Source organism: Zophobas morio, unplaced genomic scaffold (assembly GCF_036711695.1).
Source record: "Zophobas morio isolate AGI-343-1 ecotype UQ-CSIRO unplaced genomic scaffold, CSIRO_AGI_Zmor_V1 ptg000054l, whole genome shotgun sequence".
NCBI lineage: Eukaryota > Metazoa > Arthropoda > Insecta > Coleoptera > Tenebrionidae > Zophobas > Zophobas morio.
This window is the reverse complement of record NW_026972159.1, coordinates 3,889,690-3,917,643: the sequence shown is the minus strand read 5'-3', so window position 1 is coordinate 3,917,643 and position 27,954 is coordinate 3,889,690. Positions and strand designations below refer to the sequence as shown.

General features: G+C 37.1%; 7 protein-coding genes across 12 annotated transcripts in view; 2 read left to right on the top strand and 5 right to left on the bottom strand.

The window, feature by feature from the left end:
* Positions 1 to 1,348: 1,348 nt before the first annotated feature.
* On the bottom strand, positions 1,349 to 12,935 carry LOC135142863 (tetratricopeptide repeat protein 21B-like). 2 transcript variants are annotated; one of them, XM_064074640.1, is made up of 6 exons: positions 12,831 to 12,935; positions 12,546 to 12,783; positions 9,504 to 12,302; positions 2,745 to 2,914; positions 2,592 to 2,696; positions 1,349 to 2,542 (listed from the first exon to the last, which is right to left on the bottom strand). In XM_064074640.1, exons 3-6 carry the CDS (start codon positions 12,130 to 12,132, stop codon positions 1,490 to 1,492), a joined length of 3,957 nt encoding a protein of 1,318 aa, XP_063930710.1. In that variant the 5' UTR covers positions 12,133 to 12,302; positions 12,546 to 12,783; positions 12,831 to 12,935; the 3' UTR covers positions 1,349 to 1,489. The 2 variants fall into 2 exon arrangements, with proteins under 2 accessions (XP_063930710.1, XP_063930711.1); XM_064074641.1 differs by lacking the exon at positions 12,546 to 12,783 and having other exon boundaries at positions 12,831 to 12,931.
* A 17-nt stretch (positions 12,936 to 12,952) lies between these two features.
* On the top strand, positions 12,953 to 14,092 carry LOC135142866 (isoaspartyl peptidase/L-asparaginase-like). The gene has a single exon (XM_064074645.1). It carries the CDS (start codon positions 13,121 to 13,123, stop codon positions 14,039 to 14,041), a length of 921 nt encoding a protein of 306 aa, XP_063930715.1. The 5' UTR covers positions 12,953 to 13,120; the 3' UTR covers positions 14,042 to 14,092.
* On the bottom strand, positions 13,976 to 14,775 carry LOC135142867 (phosphomevalonate kinase-like). Of its 2 annotated transcripts, XM_064074647.1 has the most exons (4): positions 14,690 to 14,775; positions 14,439 to 14,638; positions 14,321 to 14,386; positions 13,976 to 14,272 (listed from the first exon to the last, which is right to left on the bottom strand). In XM_064074647.1, the coding sequence occupies exons 1-4, from the start codon at positions 14,770 to 14,772 to the stop codon at positions 14,100 to 14,102; spliced, it is 522 nt and encodes a 173-aa protein (XP_063930717.1). In that variant the 5' UTR covers positions 14,773 to 14,775; the 3' UTR covers positions 13,976 to 14,099. The 2 variants fall into 2 exon arrangements, with proteins under 2 accessions (XP_063930717.1, XP_063930716.1); XM_064074646.1 differs by having other exon boundaries at positions 13,976 to 14,386.
* On the top strand, positions 14,574 to 17,916 carry LOC135142869 (sulfiredoxin-1). Of its 2 annotated transcripts, none has more exons than XM_064074648.1 (2): positions 14,574 to 14,652; positions 17,280 to 17,916. In XM_064074648.1, exon 2 carries the CDS (start codon positions 17,290 to 17,292, stop codon positions 17,617 to 17,619), a length of 330 nt encoding a protein of 109 aa, XP_063930718.1. In that variant the 5' UTR covers positions 14,574 to 14,652; positions 17,280 to 17,289; the 3' UTR covers positions 17,620 to 17,916. The 2 variants fall into 2 exon arrangements, with proteins under 2 accessions (XP_063930718.1, XP_063930719.1); XM_064074649.1 differs by lacking the exon at positions 14,574 to 14,652 and adding an exon at positions 14,924 to 15,012.
* On the bottom strand, positions 15,273 to 17,286 carry LOC135142865 (zinc finger protein 675-like). Of its 2 annotated transcripts, XM_064074643.1 has the most exons (5): positions 16,793 to 17,286; positions 16,603 to 16,741; positions 16,360 to 16,557; positions 16,061 to 16,308; positions 15,273 to 16,010 (listed from the first exon to the last, which is right to left on the bottom strand). In XM_064074643.1, exons 2-5 carry the CDS (start codon positions 16,702 to 16,704, stop codon positions 15,428 to 15,430), a joined length of 1,131 nt encoding a protein of 376 aa, XP_063930713.1. In that variant the 5' UTR covers positions 16,705 to 16,741; positions 16,793 to 17,286; the 3' UTR covers positions 15,273 to 15,427. The 2 variants fall into 2 exon arrangements, with proteins under 2 accessions (XP_063930713.1, XP_063930714.1); XM_064074644.1 differs by lacking the exon at positions 16,793 to 17,286 and having other exon boundaries at positions 16,360 to 16,550; positions 16,603 to 16,682.
* A 387-nt stretch (positions 17,917 to 18,303) lies between the features above and the next one.
* Positions 18,304 to 21,559, bottom strand: LOC135142864 (cyclic AMP-dependent transcription factor ATF-6 alpha). The gene is made up of 6 exons (XM_064074642.1): positions 21,360 to 21,559; positions 20,429 to 21,309; positions 20,245 to 20,378; positions 19,999 to 20,196; positions 19,154 to 19,524; positions 18,304 to 19,099 (listed from the first exon to the last, which is right to left on the bottom strand). Exons 1-6 carry the CDS (start codon positions 21,445 to 21,447, stop codon positions 18,843 to 18,845), a joined length of 1,929 nt encoding a protein of 642 aa, XP_063930712.1. The 5' UTR covers positions 21,448 to 21,559; the 3' UTR covers positions 18,304 to 18,842.
* Positions 21,560 to 25,894: 4,335 nt separating this feature from the next.
* Positions 25,895 to 27,954, bottom strand: part of Twin (twin) — a 96,201-nt gene continuing 94,141 nt past the window's right edge. The window contains exon 9 of one of the 2 annotated variants that reach the window (XM_064074546.1): positions 25,895 to 27,621. In XM_064074546.1, the coding sequence (XP_063930616.1) occupies positions 27,618 to 27,621 (4 nt within the window). In that variant the 3' untranslated portion in view covers positions 25,895 to 27,617. The other variant, XM_064074545.1, reaches the window with a different exon arrangement.

Below are 27,954 nucleotides of genomic sequence, written 5' to 3'. Positions count from 1 at the left end.
CAAAAATTCCGTTAATAATTTTTTTAATTGAAAAATAAGGCTTTCGGAAAAGTTGTCTAAAAACCCACCAAAAATTCTGGAATATAGATCTCGGCAAATTCATTTTCAAATTAAAATTTAAATATTTTTAAAAATTGCCTTAAGTGCTATTTTGGCGATTCTGGAAAAATGGTACAAATTTTCGGAGAGATGAAACCGAAAACAGATCTTGAAGGTCGAAATCAATAAAAAATTCCATAAAATATCCTATTAAAAAATTGAGCTTTTGGAAAAATTGCCAAAAATTCACCAAAAATTGTGGAACGCAGACTTTAACAAGATAATTCGGAAAATGTAGCGTGTTAACGGTCCTGATCTTCACGGTATCGTTTTCAAAGTCAAATTTTTAAAAGATTATAAAAATTGCCATATTTAATTTTGGCGATTTCTAAAAAATAGTAGAAATTTTCGAAGAAATCAAGCCGAAAGTAAATTTTGGAGCTTGACATCCGCAAAAACTTCTTTTAGATTATTTTCATCAATGTTCGAAAAAAGTCAAAAATTTCATAAAATCTCATACTGAAAAATTGGACTTCAAACATTTTTCAAGTTGCTTATTATAAAAACCAGACTACGTCCATTAAGAAAAAACGGTAAATGTGAGCCCCACCCACCCGCCCTATCTCAATTGTGACGATTTTTTTTATTCGTCGTGAGCCGAGGGACAGAGCTTAATTGTAAAATCCTTATTTGCCATGTGAAACATATTCTAGTAATGATGTTATTCAAAGAAAACTATGTGTATTAAGTAAAAAAGGCAAAATATAAACCCCGCCCACCCACCCCATCTCAATTGTGATGATTTTTTTATTGGTTGTCACACGAAGAGGCAAAATGTTTCTGCAAAATCCACATTTACGTACAAAAATTTATTATTTCAGACATTTTTCAAGTTTCTTGTTATAAAAACAAGATTACGTCTATTAAGAAAAAAAGGTAAATGTGATTTTGAAATTCTAAAAAAGTTCTTATTCTTCATCGTTTCATGTTCCATTAGTTTCGTTATTTTCTTTTGTTCGTTTGTAATGTGTTCGTATTTTTACACTTTGTTGTTTTATAGTTAAGTTAAATATATGTTTTTTCTAATTTTCAAAGTTTCACTATTTTCTACGATGAGATGGCGCCAGTTACAACGAGTTTTTGAGGTTAGCACTAGTTGGCCATGATCCTTTATTTGACAGTTGACTGTAACTGTCAAACCCAACAAGGAACACCAACACAATTTCTTAGCATCAAAATTCAACGAAAATAAGACAATTTTGATCAAAGGAGGTACTTGGGAGCAACTAACAATAAAACAATGGGTCAATTTTGTGCATGGAATGTAATCTTTATTTTATAATTTTAGTTAATTTAAAGCTACTGAATCCCTAGGGATCACTGACAACACGTATATACGACCAGTGCATCCAATAAATCTCCAATCAAACCACGTGTGTCAGTGCGTGCCTCAAATCCTCAAATTATTCATACACTTATCCAAAACATCCTTCTTGATCTTGGGATACTCCGGACTGAGCTTGAGCACCTGCTGCCCCACATCAATAGCATCCGCATAATTCTTGCACTTCATCAAACTATACGCCAACTTGTACCCAATCCCGGGATTCGTCTTCCCCCCGAACCGCCACGCATTCTCATAATTCCCCACCGCATCCTTATACCGCTGCTCCTTCTCCGAAATGAACCCCAAATACTCGTACGCTTTACTACAAGCCTTGTTGTGCTGCACCACCTTGCCCAGCAAATCCGACGCCACATCCAGCTTACTCGACTGGATATAGTAGTCAGCCAGCAGCAACCAGCACCTCTCCAGGTACTCTGCGTCTTCGAACGTCCACGTCGCCTTGGCCACCCTCTTCAACTGATTCTTCGCCCGCTGACTCTGCTTCAACAACGTATACGCCGTCGACATCCCCAAAATCGGACCCACATGGTCCTTGTACATGTTCTGCGACGCCATAGTGATAAACTCCTCGAGCCCGCGCTCGATGTTGGCCTTCTCTTGAGTCGCTAGCAAGCGGAAGTTCGCCAACAACTTGTACTTTAGTGTGTCTTCGCCGTTGGCCTCCAACCGATTCTTGAGTTCTTTCAGAAGACGATCGGCCGTTTTTAGCGCCATGGAGCGCGAATCCCGGTACTCTATGTCTTCGCTGTCCATGAACTGGTCGCCGAGCATCTCGTCGTCGGGGTTCAGACAAATCTCGATCATGTTGCAGAGGGCTTGTTGCCCCCATTCAGGGTCCTGTCGGGCTAGGTTAAAATTCCTCAAGGCACCGTTCAAGTTCCCCGAGTACCACTGGTAGAGCGCGGTGGAATAAAGGTACCCTTGGTCTTTAACAGGGTTCGCGGTGGCTTTTTCCGCACTCGCGAGGTACTCAGGGAAGTCGTTCAGGTTGCCGGTCCGACGCATGATTTCGACGAGCCGGACCAAAGCGGCCCAGTTGGTGGGTTGTTTGGTGATGAGTTGGGTGAAGTGGAACAAAGCCATGTCGAAGTCGATCTAAGCACAAAAGTTGGTACTAAAATAACCGTATTTCCACCATACGTACCTTTCTAAAGGCAATGTCGGCCATCATGACAGACGCGTGTTCATTCTCTGCCTCTATAGCGAGAATATTGGTACAAATTTGTTGACAAGGCTCCAAAATGTTCATCTGTAACACCCTAAACTTACGACAATCTAAAACCCGCACGATACGTACCTGCATGTACAATTTGGCTAAAGCGGTCAGTATTTCGGTGTTATTCGGAGATATTTCAAGCGTATCTTTGTAAAACTGAACCGCTTGGTCGTGATTTTTCAAAGTCGAGGCAATCTCGGCAAGCTTTACCCCTATATCCACCAATAACTTGATCTCTTCGTCTGGAACATCTACAACCGACTTTAGTTTTTCGTGGTACAATCGCACGCAAATGTTTTGAGCCTATGGGCGGATCGTTTTTGCCTGCCCTCACCGAAGAAGGTGGTCCAAATCCTTCAAGGGCAGAATTTGTAGGTAGGCTCAAACTACAACGAAATTTACATTTGGTAAGAAATATTTATGGTTCACACCAGTTCTCTCGAATTTGTCGGAGAAGATTTAGCAGGTAGTTGTTCATATAAAATAATGAATAATCGAATAATTTGAAATCTTGCAGATGTTTTAAAGTCATGATAAACATGATTTAATTAAAATATATTTGCTTATCCCCTCTAAAAAATTTATGACGTCACCTCAAAATTTTGCAGAATAAATCCTATCTTAAATGTATAAAATATGATGAGTTTTTATACTTGTGATTTATCACTGCATTAATATTTTTTAGATTTGATTATACAGGGTATCTCAAAAAAGTTAATGACTGAGTCAATTTATTTTATTGAAGAAATCAAGAATAGCAAAACTGAATACTTTGAAATATTGTAGATGTTTTGAAGTTTTTGTAAGCATGATAACTTTTTCGAAAATTTGATTAATCAAATATGCGCAAAATCAAAAATCGGAAAAACTGAAATTCACTAATGCAAAAAACAGAAAATCGAAAAATACAAATCGTAAAAATCGAAAATCTAAAAATGGCTAATCAAAAAATCGAAAATTCAATGAATCAAATACCTAGGTCGATCGAAAAGTGGAAATTTACAAACCTCAAAAATCGAAAAATCGAAAATTGAAAAACGGGAAAACCAAAAAATCGAAAAGTCATAAATTTGTAGTATTGAAAATTAAAAAAAAATGCAAAGCCTAAAAACTGAAACGAACAGAAAATCTAAAAAGCAAAAAATTGGAAAAACAAAAATTTGAAAAATCTAGAATCAAAAAAGTGGAAAAATGAAAATCTGAATAAAGAAATGAATTCTGAAAATTGGAAAATCGAAAACCAAAAAATCGGGAAGTAACAAAATTGAAGTCTAACAGTTGAGAATAGAAAAACCGAAAAACCGAAAATTCTAAAAATCGACAATGAACAAATTGAAAATCGCAAAATTTAAATTGAACAATTGAACATAGAAAAATTGGTCTAAAGAGTTTAGACAGTACTTCCCTCGCTGTCGGAAACTTGACGACTGCATGCCTATTGTGTTTTTTTTCTCATTACATTTTTGTAGTGGGAATTTAAAAAAAAATTGCGATGACGTCATCAACATTTTTGCAAGGACACGTATATCAGTTGGGATAGATGTAGTGTAATACTAAGAATAAAATTATTATATTCTCAAATTTTCGGGAAAATGAATTGGGTCGTTTGAATATTGATTTGTAATAATCAATAAAATAACGAAACAATTTACTCACGTATACCTACGTATCAGAGGCAACTGAAAATCGTGTATGTATAAACATTGTTAATTTAAGATGACAGGCGTAACAGCATACGTGAGAGCCAAACACAGAAACTGTAAACAAAACGACCGTCGGTTTTATTGCTTCGACTTCCGCTTATTATATAAAACATTGGGTTTTATTTTAATTCTTGACGGTGAAATTCACAATTGGTTGATTATAAACATGTCTATTTCACATTCGCGGAACCAAGTGACGGCATAAAACAAATGCAGGTCTGTAATGTTAAAGTCGATGTAAATAAGCGTGCTACCCTTATGTTTCAACCGAGTTTTTCCTTTAACAAATTTTGTGTCTACCAAATTGGGTTGGTTGGGGTGTAATACTAATAATAAGTGTTGCCTTTAATTTAATCAATAAAATAATTTGACTTCATTAATTTTTTTGAACCACCTCTTAAGAAAATCTAAAAAATATGAATGGAATGATAAATCACAAGTACAAACTCATCATATTTTTTGCATTTTAGATAGGATTTATTCAGCAAAATTTAAGGGTGACGTCATCAATTTTTTTAGGAGGGATGAACAAATACATTTTGAACAAAAGTTAACCATGCTTATAATAACTTTAAAATATTCCCAAGATTTCAAAGCATTCGGTTTTGTAATTCCTGATTAAATCGATAAAATAAATTCACGCCTTCATTAATTTTTTTGAGTCACCCTGCATATGCAAATCCAAAAATATGAATGGAATGATAGATCACAAGTACAGACTCATCATATTTTGTACATTTTAGATACGATTTATTCGGAAAACTTTTGAGCTGACGTCATCAGTTTTTTGTAGAAGATAACCAAATATATTTTGACTAAAAATTTATTATGCTCTTTATAACCTTAAAACATCTGCAAGATTTCAAAGCATTCGGTTTTGTAGTTCCTGATTAAATCAATAAAAAAAATTTACGCATTCATTAATTTTTTTGAGTCACTCTGTATATGCAAATCCAAAAAATATGAATGGAGTGATAAATGACAAGTACAGGCTCATCATATTTTGTACATTTTAGATATGATTTATTCGGCAAACTTTCGAGCTGACGTCATCAAGTTTTTGGAGGGGATAAGCAAATATATTTTGACTAAACATTTATTATGCTCTTTATGACCTTAAAACATCTGCAAGATTTCAGAGCATTCGGTTTTGTAGTTCCTGATTAAATCAATAAAATATATTTACGCATTCATTAATTTTTTTGAGTCACCCTGTATATGCAAATCCAAAAAATATTAATGGAGTGATAGATCACAAGTACAGACTCATCATATTTTGTACATTTTAGATATGATTTATTCCACAAACTTTTGAGCTGACGTCATCAAGTTTTTGGAGGGGATAAGCAAATATTTTTTGACTAAAGATTTATGATGCTCTTTATAGCCTTAAAACATCTGCAACATTTCAAAGCATTCTGGTTAGCAGATTAAAAATTAAATTTCAAAATGTTGTTTTATAATTTTGATTTTTTTTCCAAAAATCTGGACGTTTCGGGTGAAAAGTCGATTCAGAGTTGTAAACTACATGTGTAGGACTATGTTATTTTATACAATTGAAAACCCATTTACTATGTACAATTTTGAAGTGACGTCATCGCTTTAATGGTGGGGATGATTCGACAAATTTTGGTTAGCGTTTTACCATCTACATGATATTCTTAATATAAGTACAAAATTTCACAACAATCGGTCGAGTACTTTCGGAGATTATCTGTCTAATAAAAATCCGTAACAACAGACGGACAGACAGACAGACGGACAGACGGACAGACGGACAGACGGACAGACGGACGGACAGACGGACAGACGGACAGACGGACAGACGGACAGACGGACAGACGGACAGACAGACGGAAATGGGAGACCTATTTCTTCGTCTTCTAGGGGTCATGAAAGATCGAGAAAACGTAAAAGTAGAGAGTCGGCCGACGGACTCGATTACAATACTTCCTTTGCTTACGCTCGGGAAGTAAAAATCGATGAATTGAAAAATCGAAAATTCGACTACTCAAATTTTCTAAAAATCGAAAAATCATAAAACTGAAAAATCCAAAATTCTAATGATCGAAAGTCTGAAAACTGAAAATCTAAAATTCTGAAAAGCGGAAAATAGAATATCAAAAAATTTAAAAGAAAGAAAATTGAAGTCTAAAAACCGAAGAATGGAAAAATTAAAAATCAAAAATTCGAAAAATCAAAACCGAAAAATTCAAAGATTTAAAAAGAAAATCGAAAAATCAAAAATCTGAAAATTGAAACTCGAAAATTTGGAAAATCGAAAAGTAAAAAAATTGAAGTCTAAAAGCTGAAAAATGGAAAACTGAACAATCGAAAATTCGAAAATCAAATGTCGAAAAATCGAAAAGCCGAAAAATCGAAAATTTGATAAATCAGATATGCGAAAAACAGAAAATCTGAAAATACAAAACTGGAAAATCAAAAATTTAAAAATGGAAAAACCGAAAATCAAAAATTCAATGAATCTAATACGTAGGTCGATCGAAAAACTGGAAATTCACAAATCTGAAAAATCGAAAATTTGCAAGATTGAAAAACTGAGAATTGAAAAATCAAAAAACCGAAAAATGGAAAAATCAAAAATCGAAAAATAGGAAAACCGAAAATTCAAAAATTCATAATATTGAAAACTAAAAGTCGACAATTCAAAAATCAAAAAATTGGAAAGTAAAATAATCGAAAAATCGAAAAGTAAACAAATTGCAAAGCCTAAAAACTGACGAACAAAAAAATCGAAAAATCGTAAAATCAAAAAGTGGAAAATCGAAAACTGGAAATTGAAAAATCGAAGATTGGAAAATCGAAAAATCGAAAATCGGAATATCGAGAATCGACAAAATAAAAAACCGAAAAATCGAAAAATTAAAAAATCGGAAATCGAAAAATGAAAAAAAACGAAAATTCAAAAATCGAATAATCCGAAACTAAAATAATAGAAAAGTGGAAAAGTAAAAATTGCAAAGTCTCAAAATTGACGAACAGAAAAATCGAAAAATAAAAAAAATCGAAAAATATCTAAAAATGGAAAATCGAAAAATCGAAAATCGGAAAATGGAAAAACCGAAAAATTGAAAATCGAAAAATCGAAAATTCGATGAAACAAATACTCGAAAAAACGAAAAGTAAAAAAATTGCAAGGCCTAAAAATTGAAAAATCAAAAAATCGGGAAAATGAAAATCGAAAAAACGACGATCTAAAAAAAATAAAAAAATCGAAAAGTAGAAAATCGGAAAGTAACAAAATTGAAATCTAAAAGCTGAAGAAGGGAAAATTCTAAAAAGCAACAATCGAAAAAAGCAAAATTAAAAATTGAAAATTTGAAAAATGGAAAATCGAAAACTCGAATATCGAGATTTTGAAAAATCGTAAAAATGATAATCGAAAAATCGAAATGCTCAAAAATCGAAAATTCGATTAATCAATATTCTAAAAATCGAAAAAACGGACACAAATCCACAAATCTGAAAAATCGAAAATCAAAATACGAAAAATTAAAAAACCGAAAAATTGAAAAATCCCAAATCGAAAAATGGAAAAACCGAAAATTCAAAAATCAAACTATCGGAAAGTAAAATAATCGAAAAATGGAAAAATAAAACAAAAGCGGAAAAACGAAAAATCGTAAAATCCGAAAATGGAAAATCGAATAATCGAAAGTTGAAAAACCGAAGGTCGAGAAATAAAACAACCGAAAAATCGAAAAATTTAATGATTAATGGAAAATCGAAAACTCGAGAATAGAAGAATTAAAAACGTAAAATCGAGAATTCAAAAATCAAAAAAATCGGAAAGTAAAATATAATCGAAAAATGCAAAAAATTGCAAAATCTAAAAACTGACGAACAAAAAAATCCAGAAATCTAAAAATGGAAAGACGAAAAATCGAAAATTGAAAGAATGGCAAATCAAAAAATCGAAACATCGAAAAATCAAAAAAACGAAAAATTAAAAAATCGGAAAACGAAAAAACTAAAAACTCGAAAATTCAAAATACCGCAAATTTGAAAAATCAGAAAATTTGAAAGTAATAAAATCGAAAATTTGATAGAAAAATTGAAACTGAAAAATCTAATTCGATGAAATGGTTGGTCGAAAAAACGAAAAATCGAAAATCGAAGTGATCTTTTTTTGAGACAGGCTGTATAAGAAATCTAAAAAATATTACTGCAATGATAAATCACAGGTATAGACTCATCATATCAAATTTTACGATGACGTCATGCATTTTTTGGTGAAGATAAGCAAATACATTTTGATCGTGGCTTTGAAAGTATTCTTCGACTTTCGTTCCATTTCAAAATTTACTCTTTGTATATTTCAGTGGTCACAACGAGTTCACTAACTACGCTGAAGTATGCGAAGATTAAATTTGCCACCGAAAAGATGTCGGTCGAAGAACGTTCGGTCCGGTGTTACACCTCGACTCAAGAGAGACCGCAGTAAAGGATAACAAATGAAACGGATAAAGTCAAACATGATTGATAAACTTTAAACCAAATTTATGAAGTTTATAAACTGAACATTTTTTTGTTTTTTGAAATGTAGTACACTTCAAAAAATGTCCGTGACTTATTTTAATATGAATTTTATAACTATGGTTGGCACAATTAGACCTAGTATTAGTGTAATTTTGAGCATATTCTCGATTTTATTAGAGCAGAATAGGTTTTTTTTTTGTAATTTTATAACTTACGGAAACTAATAGTACATCACAGATATTGCAAAAAAAATTGGGCTCAGGTTCCAACTAATTGACAAGATTTCAAGTATTCAGTTTTGCAATTCTTGATTTCTTCAATAAAATAAATTGACTCAGTCATTATTTTTTTTGAGTCACCCTGTATGTATAAACAAATCCAAAAAATATAAATGGAATGGTAAATCACAAGTATAGACTCATCATATTCTGAACACTTTAGATAGGGTATTTATAAAATTAAAACTAATTCAGAGTAAGAATTTGGTCAACGCGTAAATTTCGTTGTAGTTTGAGCCTACCTACAAATTCTGCCCTTGGACGATTTGGGCCGCCTCCTTCGGTGACGATCGGCAAAAATGATCCGCCCATAGGCTCAAAACATTTGCGTGCGATTGTACAACCTTCTGCGATATTACTTGTTTGCTCCACCGATAACCTCTTCCTGACCCGGTTCTGGTTGTCTTTAGCGTCCCTCAAGACAGACAAAGCCCCGGATAAATTCCCCGACTTCTCTCTAGCTTGGGCCAAAAGCATCAACAACCTAGTACGGTGCTGCAAATACGTCAAATCCTCCAAAGTCTTCGCACTCTCAGCTTCAATCTCGTTCATCAGTAACAAGTCGGCTTTATCGTACTCCTTCATCTGGATATAGAGATCCGCTAGTTGTAACTTTAAATCAGGGTTCTGGGTGTTTTTAATTGATTCTTTGTAAAACGCTATAGCTTTAGCAAAGTAGTGCGTCTCCACTAGCGCCTTTCCCATCTTCGACGTCAAGTACGGGTCGTTCTGATTCTGCTGCAAAGCTTGATTGTAACAATCTAAAGCCTCATCTGGTTCTAGAATCGCCATATAAGCATCCCCTAGAAGAACGTAGCTTTCGGGTCCCGGATTCTCATCCACCATATCTTGGTAGCACTGCAGGTACGCATACGAATCAAGTCGGTACTTCAACAAAATATCAGCCAGCTTAGTCCTAGCTTGAAGGTAGTACGACTCAGTTGGTTGTACCTTGTTTAAGAGATCAATGGCCCCTTGAACGTTCTTTCGCTGAACAGCATGGTCTGCACTTAGAATCAAGATTCGGGCTTCTTCAGGAGTACCTTGAAACTCCTCGACTGCGGTTTCTAGAAGCTTTGAAGCTTCGTCATTCTGACCTATCATGTTATGTGCTTCGATAAGCTCGATGTAGATTGACGCCTTCTCGATTAGAGTCAGGTCGGTTTGGTCGTACTTAGTTGGGTTAATATTAACCAGGGAAAGTGCTGTAGTAAGACTCTTAATAGTGTCTTGCAGATTATTCCCGTGTTTGTCGACCAATCCACGAATGTAGTGGTACATCGGGTTCTCTCGTACTTTGAAGTTGTAACTTAAACCCACCTCTAGACTTTGGGCTGCCCTTTCGTAGTACCCGTTTTGTACCTGGATTTGCGCCATCAACAAATGCGCATCGCTCGACGTTTCGTCGTCGATCTTACTCAGGATTTGTTCGAGACTATTCATAGCGTTAGTACTTTCCCCACTCAAGTACTGCAACTTTGCTAACAAGTACGACGCTTCGTATAACCCAGGACATGCTTTAGTGACGACTTTGAGCACGTTTTGGGCTGTGGTGGCCGCAGTTGAACTAACTCGGACCCCACTTTTCGTCAAGTCGGTGCTGTACGACACGTACTGCAAGTACTCTTTCACCACCTCTAGCATAAAATCGGAGTCCAAACTTTGCAAGTACAGATCGGAGTAGTACTGGTTTTTGACCAGGTTCAACTGAAGATCGCACGCCTTTTTGAGAAAAATTAGCGCTTCGTCGGACTTCTCGTTAATTTTGGCTCGGATTAAATACAATTGTGGCGAGTTTTGGGCTTCCTCAAGCTCGAGTAAGAAGTCCACTTGTTTCTTGATTTGGTCGGACTTCCCATTTTCGCTCAGTTCGCATAACGTCAAACCCATGAGTGCCTTTAGTGACGCGTCGTTGATTTTAGTGGCCGTTTTGTAGTACTTCTGGGCTTCTTTGATTCGCCCGGTTAGAAGACACTGGCGACCCAATTCAGCTATAAAATCTACGTCTTCCGAGTTAATATGGAGTGCCTTTTCCACCATCTTGTACGTCTCTTTTAGGACTTCGCCGTTTCGGCTGCAGTTTTTGGAAAATAGTTGCGCGTTCTCGAGGAGTATTTTGCCGTTTTTGTGCTCCTGGGACTCCATATCTGCGACGAACTTTTTAGTGCAGGAGGCGGCTTCTTCGTAGTTGGCGTCCCGGCACAGGAGCATCAAGATGTTGATTTTTTGGGCGTCCAGGTTTTCGATATCGTCGTTGGTGATGCGGTTCATAGTTTCCACGGTTTGTTCCCAGTCTTGCGAGGCAAACTGGATTCGCATTTTCTGGATCAACGGGAGAGGCGAATTCGGGAATCGCACGACCGCTTTGTTAACCGCGTCTAAAGCTTCTTCAAACTTATTCTGACACAGGTGGCTTTCAGCCACCCCCAAAATGGCGTCCAAATTCCGCTTGTTGTTCTTAAGCGACGCGTCAAACACCTCTGTGATGTTTTGACCCACCTTGTGCCCGGATTTCTTCAGTTGTACCAAAATCCACCCTTTTAGAGTCAGCGCTTCCGCCAAGTCCGACTGGATGTTCAAAGACTTGTCCAAATAATCCAGCGCCTTCTCCGGTTTGTTTAAAACCCAAAGAACGAACCCCGAGTAGCAGAAGTCAATCGCTTCTGAGTTTTTGCGCAGTTCGCGGACTTGCGAGTCCAACTTATGAAACAAGTCTTTGTTGGACACCCCCATGATTTTATGCGCGTACATGAGGGCTATAATCGCGGCGAGTTTGACGTTGTTTTCGTCTTTAATGGTGTCGAGTTCGTTGATGCACTCCTCCAGACGGTTGTTTAACAGAAGTGCGAGTGCGTGGTACAGACGAAAGGGGCCTTCACTCCTAAATTTCGTGACGGCTTCTTTGCAGGCCCCGATCATCGAGTTGTAGTACCTCTCGCGAAAATAAAAAAATATTTTTGAAGCGAAATCGAGCTCGTCCTCCTCCATCGTCGAAAAAAATAGTGAAGGGTTTGGTAAGTTTTTATTTGTGCTGATTAATCAGTATCATTAACTACATATCGGCTGTACTTGTCCTCGTTTTTGGCGTAAAACTGCTCCAAAAACTCGCAGGTTAGCTTAATTTTCCGGTTGTTTTGGATGAGGTGGTCAAAAATTCTCTGAAAAGAAGAATGCGCATGTGTAGACTGTTACAAAGTGTGTTAATTTTATAAAAAAACGAGTGTAAAGCACTACGAAATATTAGTGTGAACTAAAATGGCGCTCTCGTTTGTCATTGGTGGCCGCCATGACCACGTTACTACACACCCACTTCCTATTGGTAGTCTACCGGTCACATGACCCAGAAACGTCATTGCATTTTAGAATAAGCACAAAAACTAATCAATTCTAGACAAATCTACCTCTGCCAAAATAGTGCCTAAACCATGACCCTGCAGTTCATCAGGTATACTCGTGTGTGTTAAATCATACACGTTGCCTCGTCGCTCGTACTCCACTTCAGCTACGTGCGAATTAAAACTTATAGAAAGTATGCCATTGTGAGTATCATCACGGATTTTTCCGGCTTGTAGAAGCCTTTTAATGTTAGACATCATACGAGCAGAAGCAGCCATCGTGCCAGAAGAAAACAACGTTAAACTAAAAGAGTGCCACGTAAATAAACTATATTGTGAGTGCACACTTACGAATGCGAAAATAAGCCTCAACTAAAATTACAAACGCAAAAACTTGTTAATGTCGTCAAAGACACGTTTGACAGCTGTCAAATCGATGAAACGTCACAATGGTCACAAACAAACCAATTATAAACGTCGCAGCTATCACGTGATTGGCACACCAACCGCGCGACAATAAAAAACCTAAAACTTCAAACTCGAATGACGTTTCACAATCAAAACAAACAAAAATTTTATCTCAGTATTTTAATCTTCGCCGCAAATTATTCCAGTGGTATTTAAGACCTCGATGGTTAACCATGCCTGACGTAGAACCGGTGATTTTGGTCCATGGGGGCGCCGGCACCATCAGCGACTTCGCAAAAGCCGAGCGGGTAATCGCAGGGGTGAAAGAAGCGGCCAAAAAGGGGTACCAAGTCCTGCGGTCCGGGGGCAGCGTCGTGGACGCCGTCCAAGCCGCCGTCGAACTAATGGAAGACAACGAAGTTTTCAACGCCGGTCGCGGCTCCTATTTGACCCTAGACGGCGAAGTGGAAATGGACGCCAGTATTATGGTGGGGTCTGATTTAAGCGCCGGTGCCGTGACTGTGGTCAAAGACATCAAAAACCCCATCGCGTTGGCGCGGTTAGTGATGGAGAAAACCGGTCATGTGTTGCTGGCGGGTGAAGGGGCGAAGAGGTTTGCGGTGGATCAGGGGGTAAAACCGCTGGAGCCTGGGGCTCTTGTGACTCCGGCCACGCTTGAAGCTTTGGCGAAGTGGAAACTGAAGCATGGGGGCGCTCCGTCGGAAATGGGGACTGTGGGGGCTGTCGGGATTGATAGCAAGGGGAGACTGGCAGCTGCCACTTCTACTGGGGGAAGAGAAGGTAAAATGGCGGGGAGGTCGAGCGATACGTGTATGTTGGGCAGTGGCACGTATGCGGATGATGAAATAGGGGCGGTTTCGACGACTGGGCATGGGGAAAGTATAGCCAAGTTTTGTTTAGCGCATGCTATTATTAGAGGGATGGGAAATGGGGAGAGTGCTGATGAAGCCACGAAAAAATGCATTGATGTGATGACGCAAAGACTGAATAATACTGCGGGGGCTATTACTCTATCCAGGACTGGAGAAGTTGGAATTGGGTTCAGTACTAATAGAATGTCGTGGGCGTATCAAAAGAAAAATAAATTATATTTTGGAATTGATAAAAATCAATGTTCTTGTGATGATGTATAAAAAATTGTAAATATAAAACCTTATACTGTAAAAATATAAATATCAAAACTGTGTGCACCTACATTAATACTGAATTCACTAGAGTTGTAATTTTATGGAGACCTGACTGGAGTTCAGTTTCATTGCTGTTTTTAATTTGTAAATCCCAGTCGCTAAAATCATCCAGATTGCATTCTGAATCCACATCATCAACACCTTCAGTGAAAATCCACCCTCTGTTCTTTCTAGTGTCTAAATCAGCTTCCACTCTGATTGTTCTAATTTTATCGCTATACTCACTTTTAAACCACTGAACATCAGTTTTTCTCCTGATGTCACTCACAATCCAAACTGGCGCCAAATCAGCTACAAAGTCAACGATAAATAAATATTATAGTCACTTTTTCGTTAATAAAACCCTCATCACACGCCGCTTTACAAAAATACCCAGGCTCCTTTTCCCTAATTTTATCGCTCCACCTAATCATATCAGCGCGATAATTTTCTTTATAAGGACCATCACTTAGCAGCTCCTGGAAGTCCAAGTTATGATTTTTCGCATACAATCCCTTCAGTGGCCCTGAAATTCTCACAACAGTGCATTTTTCCACGCCAAAACTAAAATCTTCAAGGTAAAGTTTATATTTCGATGTCGCTTACTCAGTTTACTGTGACTTGATCTTTTCGCAAATGTAATCCTTCCCGGATTTGCGTTTGCCGCTAAAGAGAAGAATTATCGTGGGGGCACCCATGACAACTCAGCAGAAAAAAGTGAGGTTAGGTGGGCACTGCAACAATTATGTTTTAGCAATTATAAAACGCGAAAAAACCCGGTTACTTTTGCGTGCAATTATCGATTAAAATCAATGTTCAGCTGACTCAAATTGCTTAATTGTGGGGTCATTTTGGTGAATTCATAGAAAGTGAGGTTATGTTACAGATGTAGAATATAATTCGATCGACAACAGTAATATTATTATTTACACACGAAGGTTAGTATAAAAACACTTGCATCTTTTAATAACCTTCGTGATTACATATTTATTAATTTTGGGGTTCAACATAAAAGTGAGGTTATATTTTCAAGTTTGTATTCTCTAAAAGGACTAAAAAATCACGAGACCTCGCTGTTTTGCATTTAATTACCATTCCATCATTAAAATCAATTTCAATTGACTCGAATTGCTAATTGTTGGTAATTTTAGTCAGTCCAAAAAAAGTGAGGTTATGTTACAATAAATTATAGATTGAGATCGATAAGACGTAATTATATTACTATTTACACAGAAAAGATATGTATAAAAACACTTGCATCTATTTAATAACCCCTCTGATCACATTTTTGTTAATTTTGCGATTCAACATAAAAGTGAGGTTATGTTGTCAAGTTTGTTCAAAATTAAAAAATCACGCGATTTCCCCCGTGCAGTTGTGCCTCGTCACCCCCTTCTTCGACGCAAACTTTCTCCCGCACTTCTCACACGGATACCACACCCTGTCTCCATGTGTGGCCATATGATCCTTCAACCCATCCGACCTAATAAACGCCTTGTCGCACAACCGACAAACATAGGGCTTCACCCCCGTGTGACACCTCATATGCACAGTCAGCCTATACCTATCCACAAATTTCTTATCACACCGCGTACACTGGTGATTCTTTTCCTTGCGGTGCGTTCGCCTCAAATGATCGTTCAAGTTCCTATTGCTCTTAAAAATCTTTGAACAGACCTCGCAGACGCACGTTTCTTGCGAATGCGTGGACATGTGGACGTACAAAGCCGAGGCAGTCCGGCCCGCATAGTCACAACTTTTGCACTTGTAGAGTCTCTCGTCGCTGTGGGAGCGCGAATGCACGGTCATTGCAGTTTTTGAAGCGAAGCGCTTGCCGCAGGTCTCGCAAACGTGGTCTCTTTGGCTGGTGTGGAGGGTGATTATGTGCTGCTGGAGGGTGGAGTTGGAGGTGAAGCGGCTGGAGCACTGGGAGCACCTGAAATAGCTTGTAATTGTGTAATTGTACGATTTATATTGTTTGATTACATGTGTTTATCAGTGTGCAGCACCAGGTGCAACTTCAGACTAGTTTTGAGGATGAGCTTGCCGCATTTGGGGCACGGGAGCTTGTGGTTTCGGTCGTGTTCAACTAAGTCGTCTCGGGATGAAAACACCTCTTCACATTTATCACATTTGTACACTGGTGAGCCGTTGTGGGTGGATTGGTGCTCCAGGTGCTCCAGGCACGTGTTAAATCGCTTTGAGCATATCTCGCAAATGTAACTCGAGTCAGGCTACAATTATAACTTGAGTATGAATTATTTATCAATTAACTAAGTTTTTACTTCTCGTAATTCCTCTTTCACTATTATGACTTCTTTGACTTCTGATTCGGGTTCATCTCGTCTGCGCACTTTCTCCCGACACAATTCCAAGAGCACGTTGTTGGTTTTCAAACACGAATCTTTAAAGATCCACCAATCTTCAACCTTCTGAATGCATGAAGTGCAGGCAGTTGTGGGTAAATCGTCGTTGTCTGCAATCTAGCGCTTTTATTAGAAAATTCGCTGCCTTTTTGCATTTATTACCTCTATGGATACACATTCTCGTATTTTTTCGACGATGTGGTCGTTGTTTAATACAGAAATGAAGTCGTCGGTACCCTGATGTAAACATAACCTACAAATCATGACTGGAGAAATGGACCTTGTGTTGGGGGGCTTTGCACTGAGAATGACTTAAGTTAAAAGATTTTAGAGAATCTGGGTGTTTATTTACACATTTGTCACAAAAAAGCGAATTCAAAGTTGATGTTATTTTTGGTTACTTTGTTCGAATTAGGGAATTTCGATTTTATGACAGGCAGGGTATGCAATCATAATTTGAACGACAATTTTTTGTGAAAAAATTTTTTAGTGTTAAGCAACCAAATCATATTTCATTTTCTTTTTGTTGGCGTATCCACATTCCCCTAAATGCAAATGTCAGATTAACGTCATCATTGAAGTTTGAAAATAAAACCGCGTTTAACAATCATTAAAGGCACCGCTTTATCACAACCGAATAAATAAATCATAAAACGTCCGAGTTATTTATAGACGCGGTGTCAATAAAACAATTTACCGAAGACACTATTAGCAACAAAACACTAAACTCGGCGCAGTGCGCACCAGACACCAATAAAATCCACCCATTCTCACAACACAGTATCAAATTATCACAGTTCATTAGTCTGTCGTCTGTTGTGACTTCTCACAATTTACAGTTTCACTACAATGAGTATCCACGCTCGAAATATCGAAGAAGTCCACGACATGCCCATGTCCGCCCTCATACGCCCCTTCCAACCAGAACTCGACGACGCCAAAGTGGCGTCTTTAATGGAAACCTTGTCCCATCCACAGAAGAAGGACGAAGTTCCGCCCATAGACGTCTTATGGATCGTCGGACGTGAAGGTGGGAATTATTTTTACAGTTTCGGGGGTTGCCACCGCTACGCCGCGCATAAGAAGCTTAAGTCACCTACTATTAAAGTCAAGTTGGTTAAGTCGACGATGCAAGATTTGAAATGCTATTTAGGGAGCAGCACGCCGGACTTGAAATGATAATGAGGCTGTTTTGCATACATTTGTGTCAAGTATAAAACCTGTATAATTAAACATAAACATGTTATGCAACGTAAATAAACAAGGTTGATAACGCGGATGACCTGTGAATGTCGCTTATATCTGAATTGTTTTATAATTATTGGATCAATTTAGCAACAAAAGTAACAATCTTGTTCAGACACCAGATACGATGTTGGAAGGTCACCTGCTTGGACTGAAGTTCAACCGTTGTTTATTTGCATTTATTTTGTATGCGACAAATGTTTTGATAAAATTCTATTTTCTGGTACGAAAGTTCCATTTTAAAACGTCCTACCCCTCCAGCTAAATATACGTAAAAGAAGAGTTAAAACTCGACGTGTTTATTTACACTATACAAAATGTTAATTTGATTTACACCGTTGTGAACTTTGGTAATTATGTATTCCCATCATGCTTAATGCAGTGTTAATGTACCCCCTTGACACTTATCAACACAACAAAAAAGATAATGATAATAACACATGAATTGCAGTATTAAGTATACTTTAGTTTTAATTGTTCATAGCTTAAATGGATACCTGGATGATTTTTAACATAGTTACATTTTGGGATACTTAAGCAACTACTAGAATTATTATTAGCAAGTTTAGTTTGTAGGTTATTTAGGAGGCACATGCGCACAAGTGAAGTTACTTCCAATTTATTTTCATCCGTTTATTGTATGTACAATAGAAAAAATCACATGTGTAGCACACACTAAAACTTTCTAAAAATGCACTCTACACGCATGAATATTCACACCCAAGTGCTTTCTATTAGTAGTTAACCATTTAAACCAAAATTCTTATTGAATGAGCTAACAATATGGTGATGTTGCACTCAGGTACAAGGTTACGATTAACAAAACTTACATAAATACGGGTCTTTGACTTAAAACTATTGGTTTTTACACACATGAAAAGTACAAAAAAGTGTTAACTCATCCTGTACTACTTGAAGATCAAAAAATATGTACACTCTTCTAAAAAATATACAACCACCACCAAGCAAATCTTAAATAAATTTATCTTCACTGTTGTATCGTTTCATAGTTACACAGTGCGACAATTCCAATTTATTTACGTAAAAAATACAAGTATCACATTTCATTGCAAAGTAAAGCACACTCTACTCACCTAAAATAAGAATTTTTGGTTTACATGCACACAAAGAATAAATTACGTTAAAAGAAAACTACGTTAATTGTAGAGATCTCGACGTTCACTGGGTCTCACCGCTTTCTGTTTTATAAAATAAGGCTTATACGCTTTTCTGGTTGTATAGTTGGCGGTGGACTCACTCGGTTTACTTACGCTATCGTTATTCTGATATGTCGCGTTACCATGTGTCCTTAAATGCTGCGGTATAGACCCGTACCTCACCTGTATCAATCTTGTGTCCAGAACTTCGCAATCTATCTGCATTAGAGGCACCAAAGTAGGCTGGGTCATATTCTCTGAAACAACGCACCAATCACGAACGAGTATTCGTCACACGGTCGGTCACTTACCACTAGGTAACACTGAAGGCATTATTAGCGACATCTTCGGTCTCCTGGTTTTGTTGTGGTGGAGCGCTGGTAACAACATGTGGTGGTCGCTGAACGACACCACGTAGAAAGTGTCGTCTTGGCGGTTAATCGCCTCGAAAAACTCGCTATAGAGCTGCTCGAGAGTGGGCGCAAAGACCTGAAGCTCGTTGGATTCCGCAGTCGAAAGTTTATTGCTAACGTGATTGTCGTAGACTGAAGAGAGAAAAGTCGATTCGTACTTTCTCGGTTTTCTTTTACGCACTGACTTTGGTTTAGTGTCGGCGACGCTGAGGCGGGTGGTGTTGGGAGTGGCTTCCTTGTCGGTGGTTTCTTTTGGTTTGCCAATCCATCTACGATAAGTTTGTCGAAAAATCAAGAATCAAGAGAAGTAGCGCGGTCGAGAATCCCTCTCGACTCAATCTTGATATAATGACATAAGTTACTAAAGTTTCCGCAGCAAAAAGTAGATCTGGCGAGCGTTTATTTATTTTTATTTGTTTTGGGTGTTTAAAAATGTGTGTACTTCAAGGTACGCCGATTAATCAAACATATAATAGTATAAAAGTGGAAAGACTAGAGATTTGCGCGAATCGAAAATTAACTGTCATTTATTCGGCGTAGGAATACCAAGGCGCGAATACCACCAACCCAAAAATGTAAAAAAATTAAATTTTAGCATTACACACTTGGGTATTTTGTTGCCGTCAGGTTTAGTAACAAAGTTTGAAAAGTCAAACGACGACTCACGCTTCGATTCTTTGTTCATTTTTTGTTGTTTATTCGCGCAAAAAAACTGGTTTCGTAGTTAGAACGCAATTGTTTACCTTTCCAGCTCCAGCGCTAATCTGGCACTTTCGGTTTGGTTTATTGAAGCCGGACACATCGAAAATGGAGAAAAATTTGACCCGTTTTTCTCCAATACATCATCTGCAGCCCACAATAAATTTCTCCCATGGTGATCTAACACTTTCGGTGGGTCTGCTTGTAAAAGGTTGGCTTCACTTCGTGACAACCACGGGTTTCTACAACACGCAATTGTAGAAAAGTTACGAAAACAAAAAAAATCTAACCTAATATAGTCTACGTGAAAGGCCACTGAAAACAGGAACATGCATAATATGATATTCGTTTTAACGTTGCTTGAACTCTTTTGTATTGGGGTGCCTTCGTACTTCATTAGCCGCTCTTTGAGTTGCTGATTTTCCTACAAAAACAAAATCAATAAATAAGTAAAATCACCCCACATTTAGTTACCAATTTCAAGTGGTGATTTTCAGTTTGTAAATCCTTCACTTGAGTTTCCAACGACGTCAAGTAGTCCTTTTTCTTCTTTCTAGACAGACACGCCGACTCTCGATTTTTAATCTTCCTTTGGTGCCGCTTCAGCATTTTTGGGTCAATACTAGTCACATTTAAAGCTACGTTATTACTCCCTGTCAAAATAACCGGCGACACTGTGCTCTTCATAACCGAATTGGTGAGCGTCGTGGGTATTTGAGCAACCGTGGTCACCGGCACCGTGGCCAAATTCTCCAAAACCACGACTTTCTGCGGCGCCGGGCCCCCAGGGGTCGCCGCGCTCCGCTTCAAGTCCGCGTTTTGCAAAACCACCACTTTACTCTTCGGCGTGCTCGTCGCAACCCTCGTCTGAATTGGTATTTTCTTGACCAGAGTCTGCGGCACGATTTTCACTCGGCTGTTTGAAATCGTTGAAATTAGTATGTTTGAATCGATCTCAGTTTTGTGCACGCTGGCCACCGACCCCGGCGAGTGCGGCTCGATTTTCACCTCGTCCTTGATCTCGAAAAAATTCACCCCATCTTTGGGGGACTGCACCGGCGAGATGGATTTGTTCGACCCCGACGAACTGCAGCTGTCTGAGGGCTCAATTTTCACTTCTGAGCACAAGTCCGGCATGGATTTCATCGGGTCGAAGTCGCCGAAGTTTTCGGCGATTTCGTCGAACTTGGGCGACGAGGGTGACACTATCTCTGACATGATCTCATCGGGGCTCTTGTCAAAAAATGAATTTAGTAAGCTCAGTTCATCTTCGCCGGGGTTTAGCAAGAGGGGGATGTCCAAGTCGGACGACAGCTGTTGGAGGAAGTCTTCATCGGATGGCAAGTCGGTGCAGTCTGGAACATGGTGGTGTAGACAAGGGTGAATGATCTGGGGGGCGTGTTACCTGTAAAGCACGAATTGCCACTGCAGGATTCGGGGGAACTCTTAAACGCATAATCCTCTATGTTTAAATATTCATTTGCTGTCAACATATCTGGGTTTCTTGTTTAGGAAGTGTTGAAGAGTTTAAAAACACCGAACTACATAACCGCACATTTGCAATGGTGACGTAGTTTTAGGGATTTTGGGGCCGGGGGGTTTGGTGGCAACACACGTGGAATGACACACGTCAGTTTTGTGATATTAAACGCTTTATTAAAAGATGAAGATAACAAAATATTGATTAACGACACGAATTAGCAGTTATTACAATAATAAATGCATGGTGGTTATTTTTATGGAGTGATAAATAGGCGAGAATTTTGGAGATCAAGGCGACGTTGGAAATCATTCCGTAAGTGACGGAGGAAGGGTGTCTCGGATAAGTTCACACGGCGTTCAACTGTCATTTTTACAATTTAACTTGGAGAAATTAGAGATGTTTCACTTACCAGAAATTACATATTTCAGTTTTCCAGCGCTACACTTTTACAGTTTGAAATTGTGTCTATGCTGAATATGAGTTTCAACGACTCACAATGAAGTGGTTAATAAAACATTATGGATAAGAATTTTTTTCCATTCAAGTGTATACATTAGATAGAACATCTTTTGATTACTCGCTCTTAATGTAAACCAAACGCGTAAAGCCAATTATGGGTGGTATGCTGGTATGAATAAAACTGACTAGATGCTGAAACTTGAACTACGAAGTACTTACTTCCGTATTAGCGAGTATCTACTTACCTATTACCTGAGCATCTACTTAATGTACTTGATACTCAAGTAGGTACTTCGTACTTCGAGTATGAGCATCTACTCAGTTTTATTCATATCACCCATTGTTACTACTTTTAAAATCTAACAATATAAATTATTCCTTGTTATTCTACACGCTTTAAGGTCGATTAATACATTTACTTTTCTTTATTTAAAACGATTACTTAAGAATATATTTCACATGGTAATTTCTCGTAGAAAAATAAGGATTTTACAAATGAGCTCCGCCCCTCGGCTTACGACGAATAAAAAAAAACATCAGAATTGAGATAGGGCGGGTGGGCGGGGCTTATATTTTGCCTTTTTATTTCTTAATATACATAGCCATCTTTTTACAACAAGAAACTTAAAACATGGTTAAAATGGTACATTTTTGCAAGGAAATATGAATTATCGGGGCCTAATTACAAAGTCGACATTTCCTTATAAAAATATTCCATTTTACACATATTTTAAGTTTCATGTTGTGAAAAGAAGTCTGCAAAAATTAAAACAAAACGGCAAAATCTAAGCCCGCCCACCCGCCCTATTGCAATTGTGATGATTTTTTTATTCGCCGTGAACCAAGGGGGCGGAGCTTAACTGCAAAATATTTATTTCTTTACAAGAAATTAAAAACATGTTTGTGAGTATCGTGTTGTTCAAAAATTACTGTGTATATTAAGAAAAAAAAAAGCCAAAATATAAACCCCGCCCAATTGTAATGATTTTTTTTTTAATTCTTAGAAACTTAAAACACGTTTAAAATGGTACATTTATGTACGGAAATACGGAGTTTGCAATTAGGCTCCGCCCCTAGCTCTGCCAACGAATGAAAACCTCATCGCTATTTAGATCAGGGCAGGTATGGGTGGGGCCTAATCTTTGACTATAATTTTTTCTAAGTATACATAGTATTCCTTGAATAACACGATATTCAAAAATTTCTTGTAGAGAAACAATACTGATTTTGCAATTAAATTCCGCTCTTTTGGCTATCGACGATTAAAAAAATATATATCCCAATTGAGATAGGGTGGGTGGGCGGGGCTTATATTTTGCCTGTTTTCTTAATATCCTTAGTCGTCTTTTCAGAACAAGAAACTTAAAACATGTTTAAAATTGTAAATTTTTCTAGACAAATATGGATCTTGCAATTAAGCCCCGCCCCTCGATCTGACAACGAATGACAAATTCATCACAATTGAGATTGAGATCGGGGCGGGTATGGGTGGAGCCACAAATCTTTGGCTTTATTTTTCTTAATATAAACGTATTTTTTGAACACCACGATACTCAAAATCATGTTTTTAATTTTTCGAAGAGAAATCAAAATCTTGCAGTTAAGCTCACGACAAATAAAAAAAAATCAACAGAATTGAGATAGGGCGGGTGGGCGGGGCATATATTTTGCCTTTTTTTTTCCTAACATACATCCTTTCACAACAAGAAACTTAAAACGTGGTTAAAATGTTATAATTGCAAAATCGAGATTTCCTTATATGTATAAATTTTCCATTTTAAACATATTTTACGTTTCATGTTGTGAAAAAGTCTACACATATTAAAACAAAAAGGCAAAATATATGCCCGCCCTCCCACCCTGTCTCAATTGTAATGATTTTTTCATTCGCCATGAATCAAGACGGGCGGAGCCTAACTGCAAATACTTATCCTTTACAAGAAATTAAAACCATATTTTTGAGTATCGTGTTCAAAGAATACTGTGTTGTACATGAAGAAAAAGAAGGCAAAATATAAACCCCGCCCACCCACCCCATCTCAATTGTGATGATTTTTTTATTCTTAGAAACTTAAAACACGTTTAAAACGGTAAATTTGTACGGAAATATGGTTTTTGCAATTAGGCTCCGCCCCTACGTCTGCCAACGAATGAAAACTTCATTACTATTTAGATCAGGTCAGGTATGGGTGGGACTTAATCTTTGGCTTTAATTTTTTCTTAATATACATAGTATTCTTTGAATAACACAATACTCAAGAATTTCTTGTTGAGAAATAATACTGATTTTGCAATTAAATTCTGCTCCTTTGGCTCTCGACGATTAAAAAAAAACTATCACAATTGAGACAGGGTGGGTGGGCGGGGCTTATATTTTGCCTGTTTTCTTAATATCCGTAGTCGTCTTTTCAAAACAAGAAACTTAAAACATGTTTAAAATAGTAAATTCTTCTAGACAAATATGGATCTTGCAGTTAAGCCCCGCCCCTCGACCTGACAACAAATGAAACATTCATCACAATTGAGATTGAGATCGGGGCGGGTATGGGTGGAGCCACAAATCTTTGCCTTTTTTTTCTTAATATACATCTTTTGACAACAAGAAACTTAGAACATGGTTAAAATGTTATAATTGCAAAATCGAGATTTTCTTATATAAATTTTCCATTTTAAACATATTTTAAGTTTCATGTTGTGAAAAGAAGTCTGCAAAACTTAAAACCAAAAGGCAAAATCTAAGCCCGCCCACCCACCCTATCTCAATTCTGACGATTTTTCTTTATTTATCGTGAGCCAAGGGGGCGGAGCTTAACTGCAAAGTATTTATTTCTTTAGAAGAAATAAAAACCATGTTTTTGAATATCGTGTTATTCAAAGAATACTATGTACATGAAGAAAAAGAAGGCAAAATATAAACCCCGCCCACCCACCCCATCTCAATTGTAATGATTTTTTTATTCTTAGAAACTTAAAACTGGTTTAAAATTGTACGAAAATATGTCTCTTGCAATTCGGCTCCGCCCCTAGGTCTGCCAACGAATGAAAACTTCATTACTATTTAGATCAGGGCAGGTGGGCGGGGCTTATATTTTTCCTTTTTTTTCCTAACATACATTTTTTCACAACAAGAAGCTTAAAACGCGGTTAAAATGTTATAATTATGGGGCGGAGCCTAATTGCAAAATCGAGATTTCCTAATGTAAATTTTCAGTTTTAAACATATTTTAAGTTTCATGTTGTGAAAAGAAGTCTGCAAATATTAAAACAAAAAAGCAAAATGTAAGCCCGCCCACCCGCCCTGTCTCAATTGTGATGATTTTTTTATTCGCCATGAATCAAGGGAGGCGGAGCTTAACTGCAAATACTTGTTGTACCATGTTTTGGGTATTCAAAGAATACTATGTACATTAAAAAAAAGGCAAAGTATAAACCCCGCCCACCCACCCCATCTCAATTGTGATGATTTTTTTTTATTCTTAGAAACTTAAAGCACGTTTAAAATGGTGCATTTTTGTACGGAAGTATGGATTTTGCAATTAGGCTCCGCCCCTCGATCTGACAACGAATGACAACTTCATCACAATTGAGATCGGGCGGGTGGGCGGGGCTTATATTTTGCCTTTTTTCTTAATATACGTAGTCGTCTTTTCAGAACAAGAAAACTTGAACCATGTTTAAAATGGTAAATTCTTGTGGAAAAATATGGATCTTGCAATTAAGCCCCTCCCCTCGATCTGACAACGAATGAAAAATTCGTCACAATTGAGAATTAAGATCGGGGCGGGTATGGGTGGGGCCTAATCTTTGACTTAATTTTTCTTAATGTACATAGATAGTATTTTTTGAACAACACGATGCTCAAAAATGTTTTTTATTTATTGTAGGGAAATAAGGATTTTGCAGTTAAAAATCATCACAATTGAGATCGGGTGGGTGGGCGGGGCAGAAATTATGTGGAACAATATGAAGTGTAGTGGGGGTTGATAAAATATGTGAGATAATGGTCCAAGTGTATTTATTTTCTTACTATTTTACATAAATATTTGTTAAAGAACACCTAAGAATAATTAAACTTAATTATGTTAAAAACCATTGTCCATTACCATAAGCACTACCAAAATGTATTAAAAATTAGTTATAAAATTTGAGATCTGGGTAAATCATGACATGAAATTTTGACATTAAGTACCTAACGCAAACTAAAACAGGGAGAAATGAATTTTGTCGTTGTAATAGAAATGAAGTTGTTTCATTTTGAGTTCCGGTACAGGATTCAGATAGAACACCGAAAAGCTGAAAATGTTTAGGCCTCTTTTGATATAAAGAACATTGCTAAACAATTACTACAACAATCAAGCGTAAAATAAAACTACGATAAAAAATTCCAACAACAAAATCTGTATGTTGTTCCTGTTTGTTTGGTTACAGATTTCATTGCACAATAACCTATTGCTAATTTATCTGAGGTTCTAGATCGCTAAAACGAAAACCGAACCAAGAGAATGAATTTTTACCCCGAAGACTTTTTTTTACAAACGTTGGTAAGCTATTGCTTATTTTTTACACTGTCGAAAATATGTTTTGTGTATAAAAATTTTTATTATATTCTTTTTGAAGTTTTCTAGAAAAGTAAGCGTCTGGAAGTTTAAATTATTTAATTGGATATACTTCTCATGATGCAGTACAAAATGACTATTCATTAGTACTATTATTTTCAGTTAGCTTGTATGACGTCTCGAACTCTGACTGTATAAAAATAATGAAGGAAAATTTACATTTTGTACAAAATCAAATAAAAAGATAAAAATCAAGTATGTATAATACGACTAAAATGTTACATGTAAAACTCAAATGTCTTCTAAGAAAAACTAATATGCACAACCGAGCTCAATTAAAAGACGAGATTACAACTTATTTACACAATGGATGACGATGATTATACCTATCTGTTTTAAAAGCGAAAGAAAATATTTATTAAGTGGCAGCAGGATAGATCCTATCATCACAAAATATCACTGTAACAATTAATTAAATTACTTTTATCATAATTCTTCTAAAAATATTTGCAAATACAGATCTCTCCTTGATGCACCAATAAATATTCCAAACCAATATTTACTCGTTAAATAGTACATAAAATTTTAAAATACGTACTTCAGAAGTACTAGACATAAATTACAAACTCTTACTTACAGTTACAACACAATAAAATTATATTACAGAAAACTTGTTACCAACCTCAAACCTCTGAAGTATGCATACTTCCTATCGCGTTAAAATCTGTACATGCTCAATATTTTCCGTTCCTTATGTAATAATTAAAGCAAGTGAAAAAAAGAAAACCATACAACAATTTCCTTTATACAAAACTCTGTGAGACACGACCAAGACCGGGTATGATTGTGCAAAACATGCATAAAAAATCATACAAAGAGATGTAAAAAAAATCACAGTAAATTCAATCAATCAATATTATACACATAATATTACAGAACGATGATTACAGCATATAATGCACAGTCATATGCAGAAAAACTTATATAGTGTGCGCCGATACTAAAGAACACTGTTTTTAAAATTAGATGGTGTTTGGTGGTTTAGGACGATGCCGTCAGGTACCATTTCCGAAAGATACAATGAAGATGATGTACTGTCTGCATGATGTAACAGGTACAACAAATGCAAAGGCGACAATGGCTAATTTCTAGACTCCGCCGGTTGCTACCTATAACCAAACAAAGTGCCACCATTCAGTCCCCACGCCACAAAAATCCCCAAACAACAACAACAACAAAAAGTAACCAGTTCGTGACGTACCCGCCTTCGTTGTCAACTTACTTACTTTCCTGGCGGTCATCTTGGACTCGATCTAAATAAAATACTCCCTCTTTTTTTATCACTTTTTTTACTAGGTATATCACAAACTTAATAAATTACATCACAGCTTCATCACAATACAGCTCTAACTATTATCTGGACTACGCTAAATGACCATGGCCTTTCTGTGGATCTTTCCGTAAGTCCTTTAAATTTGAACCAACCGGTTACATTTGAAAGC

Bases quoted from the DNA above. Each gene is read 5' to 3' on its own strand.
- LOC135142867 (XM_064074646.1), bottom strand. From the start codon at position 14,772: ATGGGTGCCCCCACGATAATTCTTCTCTTTAGCGGCAAACGCAAATCC. The intron at 14,639-14,689 runs GTAAACTGAGTA...TGAAGATTTTAG, and splicing joins TGCGAAAAGATCAAGTCACA to TTTTGGCGTGGAAAAATGCA. The intron at 14,387-14,438 runs GTTTTATTAACG...TTGACTTTGTAG, and splicing joins TAAAGCGGCGTGTGATGAGG to CTGATTTGGCGCCAGTTTGG.
- LOC135142866 (XM_064074645.1), top strand. From the start codon at position 13,121: ATGCCTGACGTAGAACCGGTGATTTTGGTCCATGGGGGCGCCGGCACC.
- LOC135142864 (XM_064074642.1), bottom strand. From the start codon at position 21,447: ATGTTGACAGCAAATGAATATTTAAACATAGAGGATTATGCGTTTAAG. The intron at 20,379-20,428 runs GTAACTAAATGT...TTGTTTTTGTAG, and splicing joins AAAATCACCACTTGAAATTG to GAAAATCAGCAACTCAAAGA. The intron at 20,197-20,244 runs GTTAGATTTTTT...TGCGTGTTGTAG, and splicing joins TTTCACGTAGACTATATTAG to AAACCCGTGGTTGTCACGAA.
- LOC135142865 (XM_064074643.1), bottom strand. From the start codon at position 16,704: ATGATTTGTAGGTTATGTTTACATCAGGGTACCGACGACTTCATTTCT. The intron at 16,558-16,602 runs GTAATAAATGCA...TAAAAGCGCTAG, and splicing joins GAGAATGTGTATCCATAGAG to ATTGCAGACAACGACGATTT. The intron at 16,011-16,060 runs GTAATCAAACAA...AAGCTATTTCAG, and splicing joins CTGCACACTGATAAACACAT to GTGCTCCCAGTGCTCCAGCC.
- LOC135142869 (XM_064074648.1), top strand. From the start codon at position 17,290: ATGAGTATCCACGCTCGAAATATCGAAGAAGTCCACGACATGCCCATG.
- LOC135142863 (XM_064074640.1), bottom strand. From the start codon at position 12,132: ATGGAGGAGGACGAGCTCGATTTCGCTTCAAAAATATTTTTTTATTTT. The intron at 2,697-2,744 runs GTACGTATCGTG...AGGGTGTTACAG, and splicing joins TAGCCAAATTGTACATGCAG to ATGAACATTTTGGAGCCTTG. The intron at 2,543-2,591 runs GTACGTATGGTG...TTTTGTGCTTAG, and splicing joins CCGACATTGCCTTTAGAAAG to ATCGACTTCGACATGGCTTT.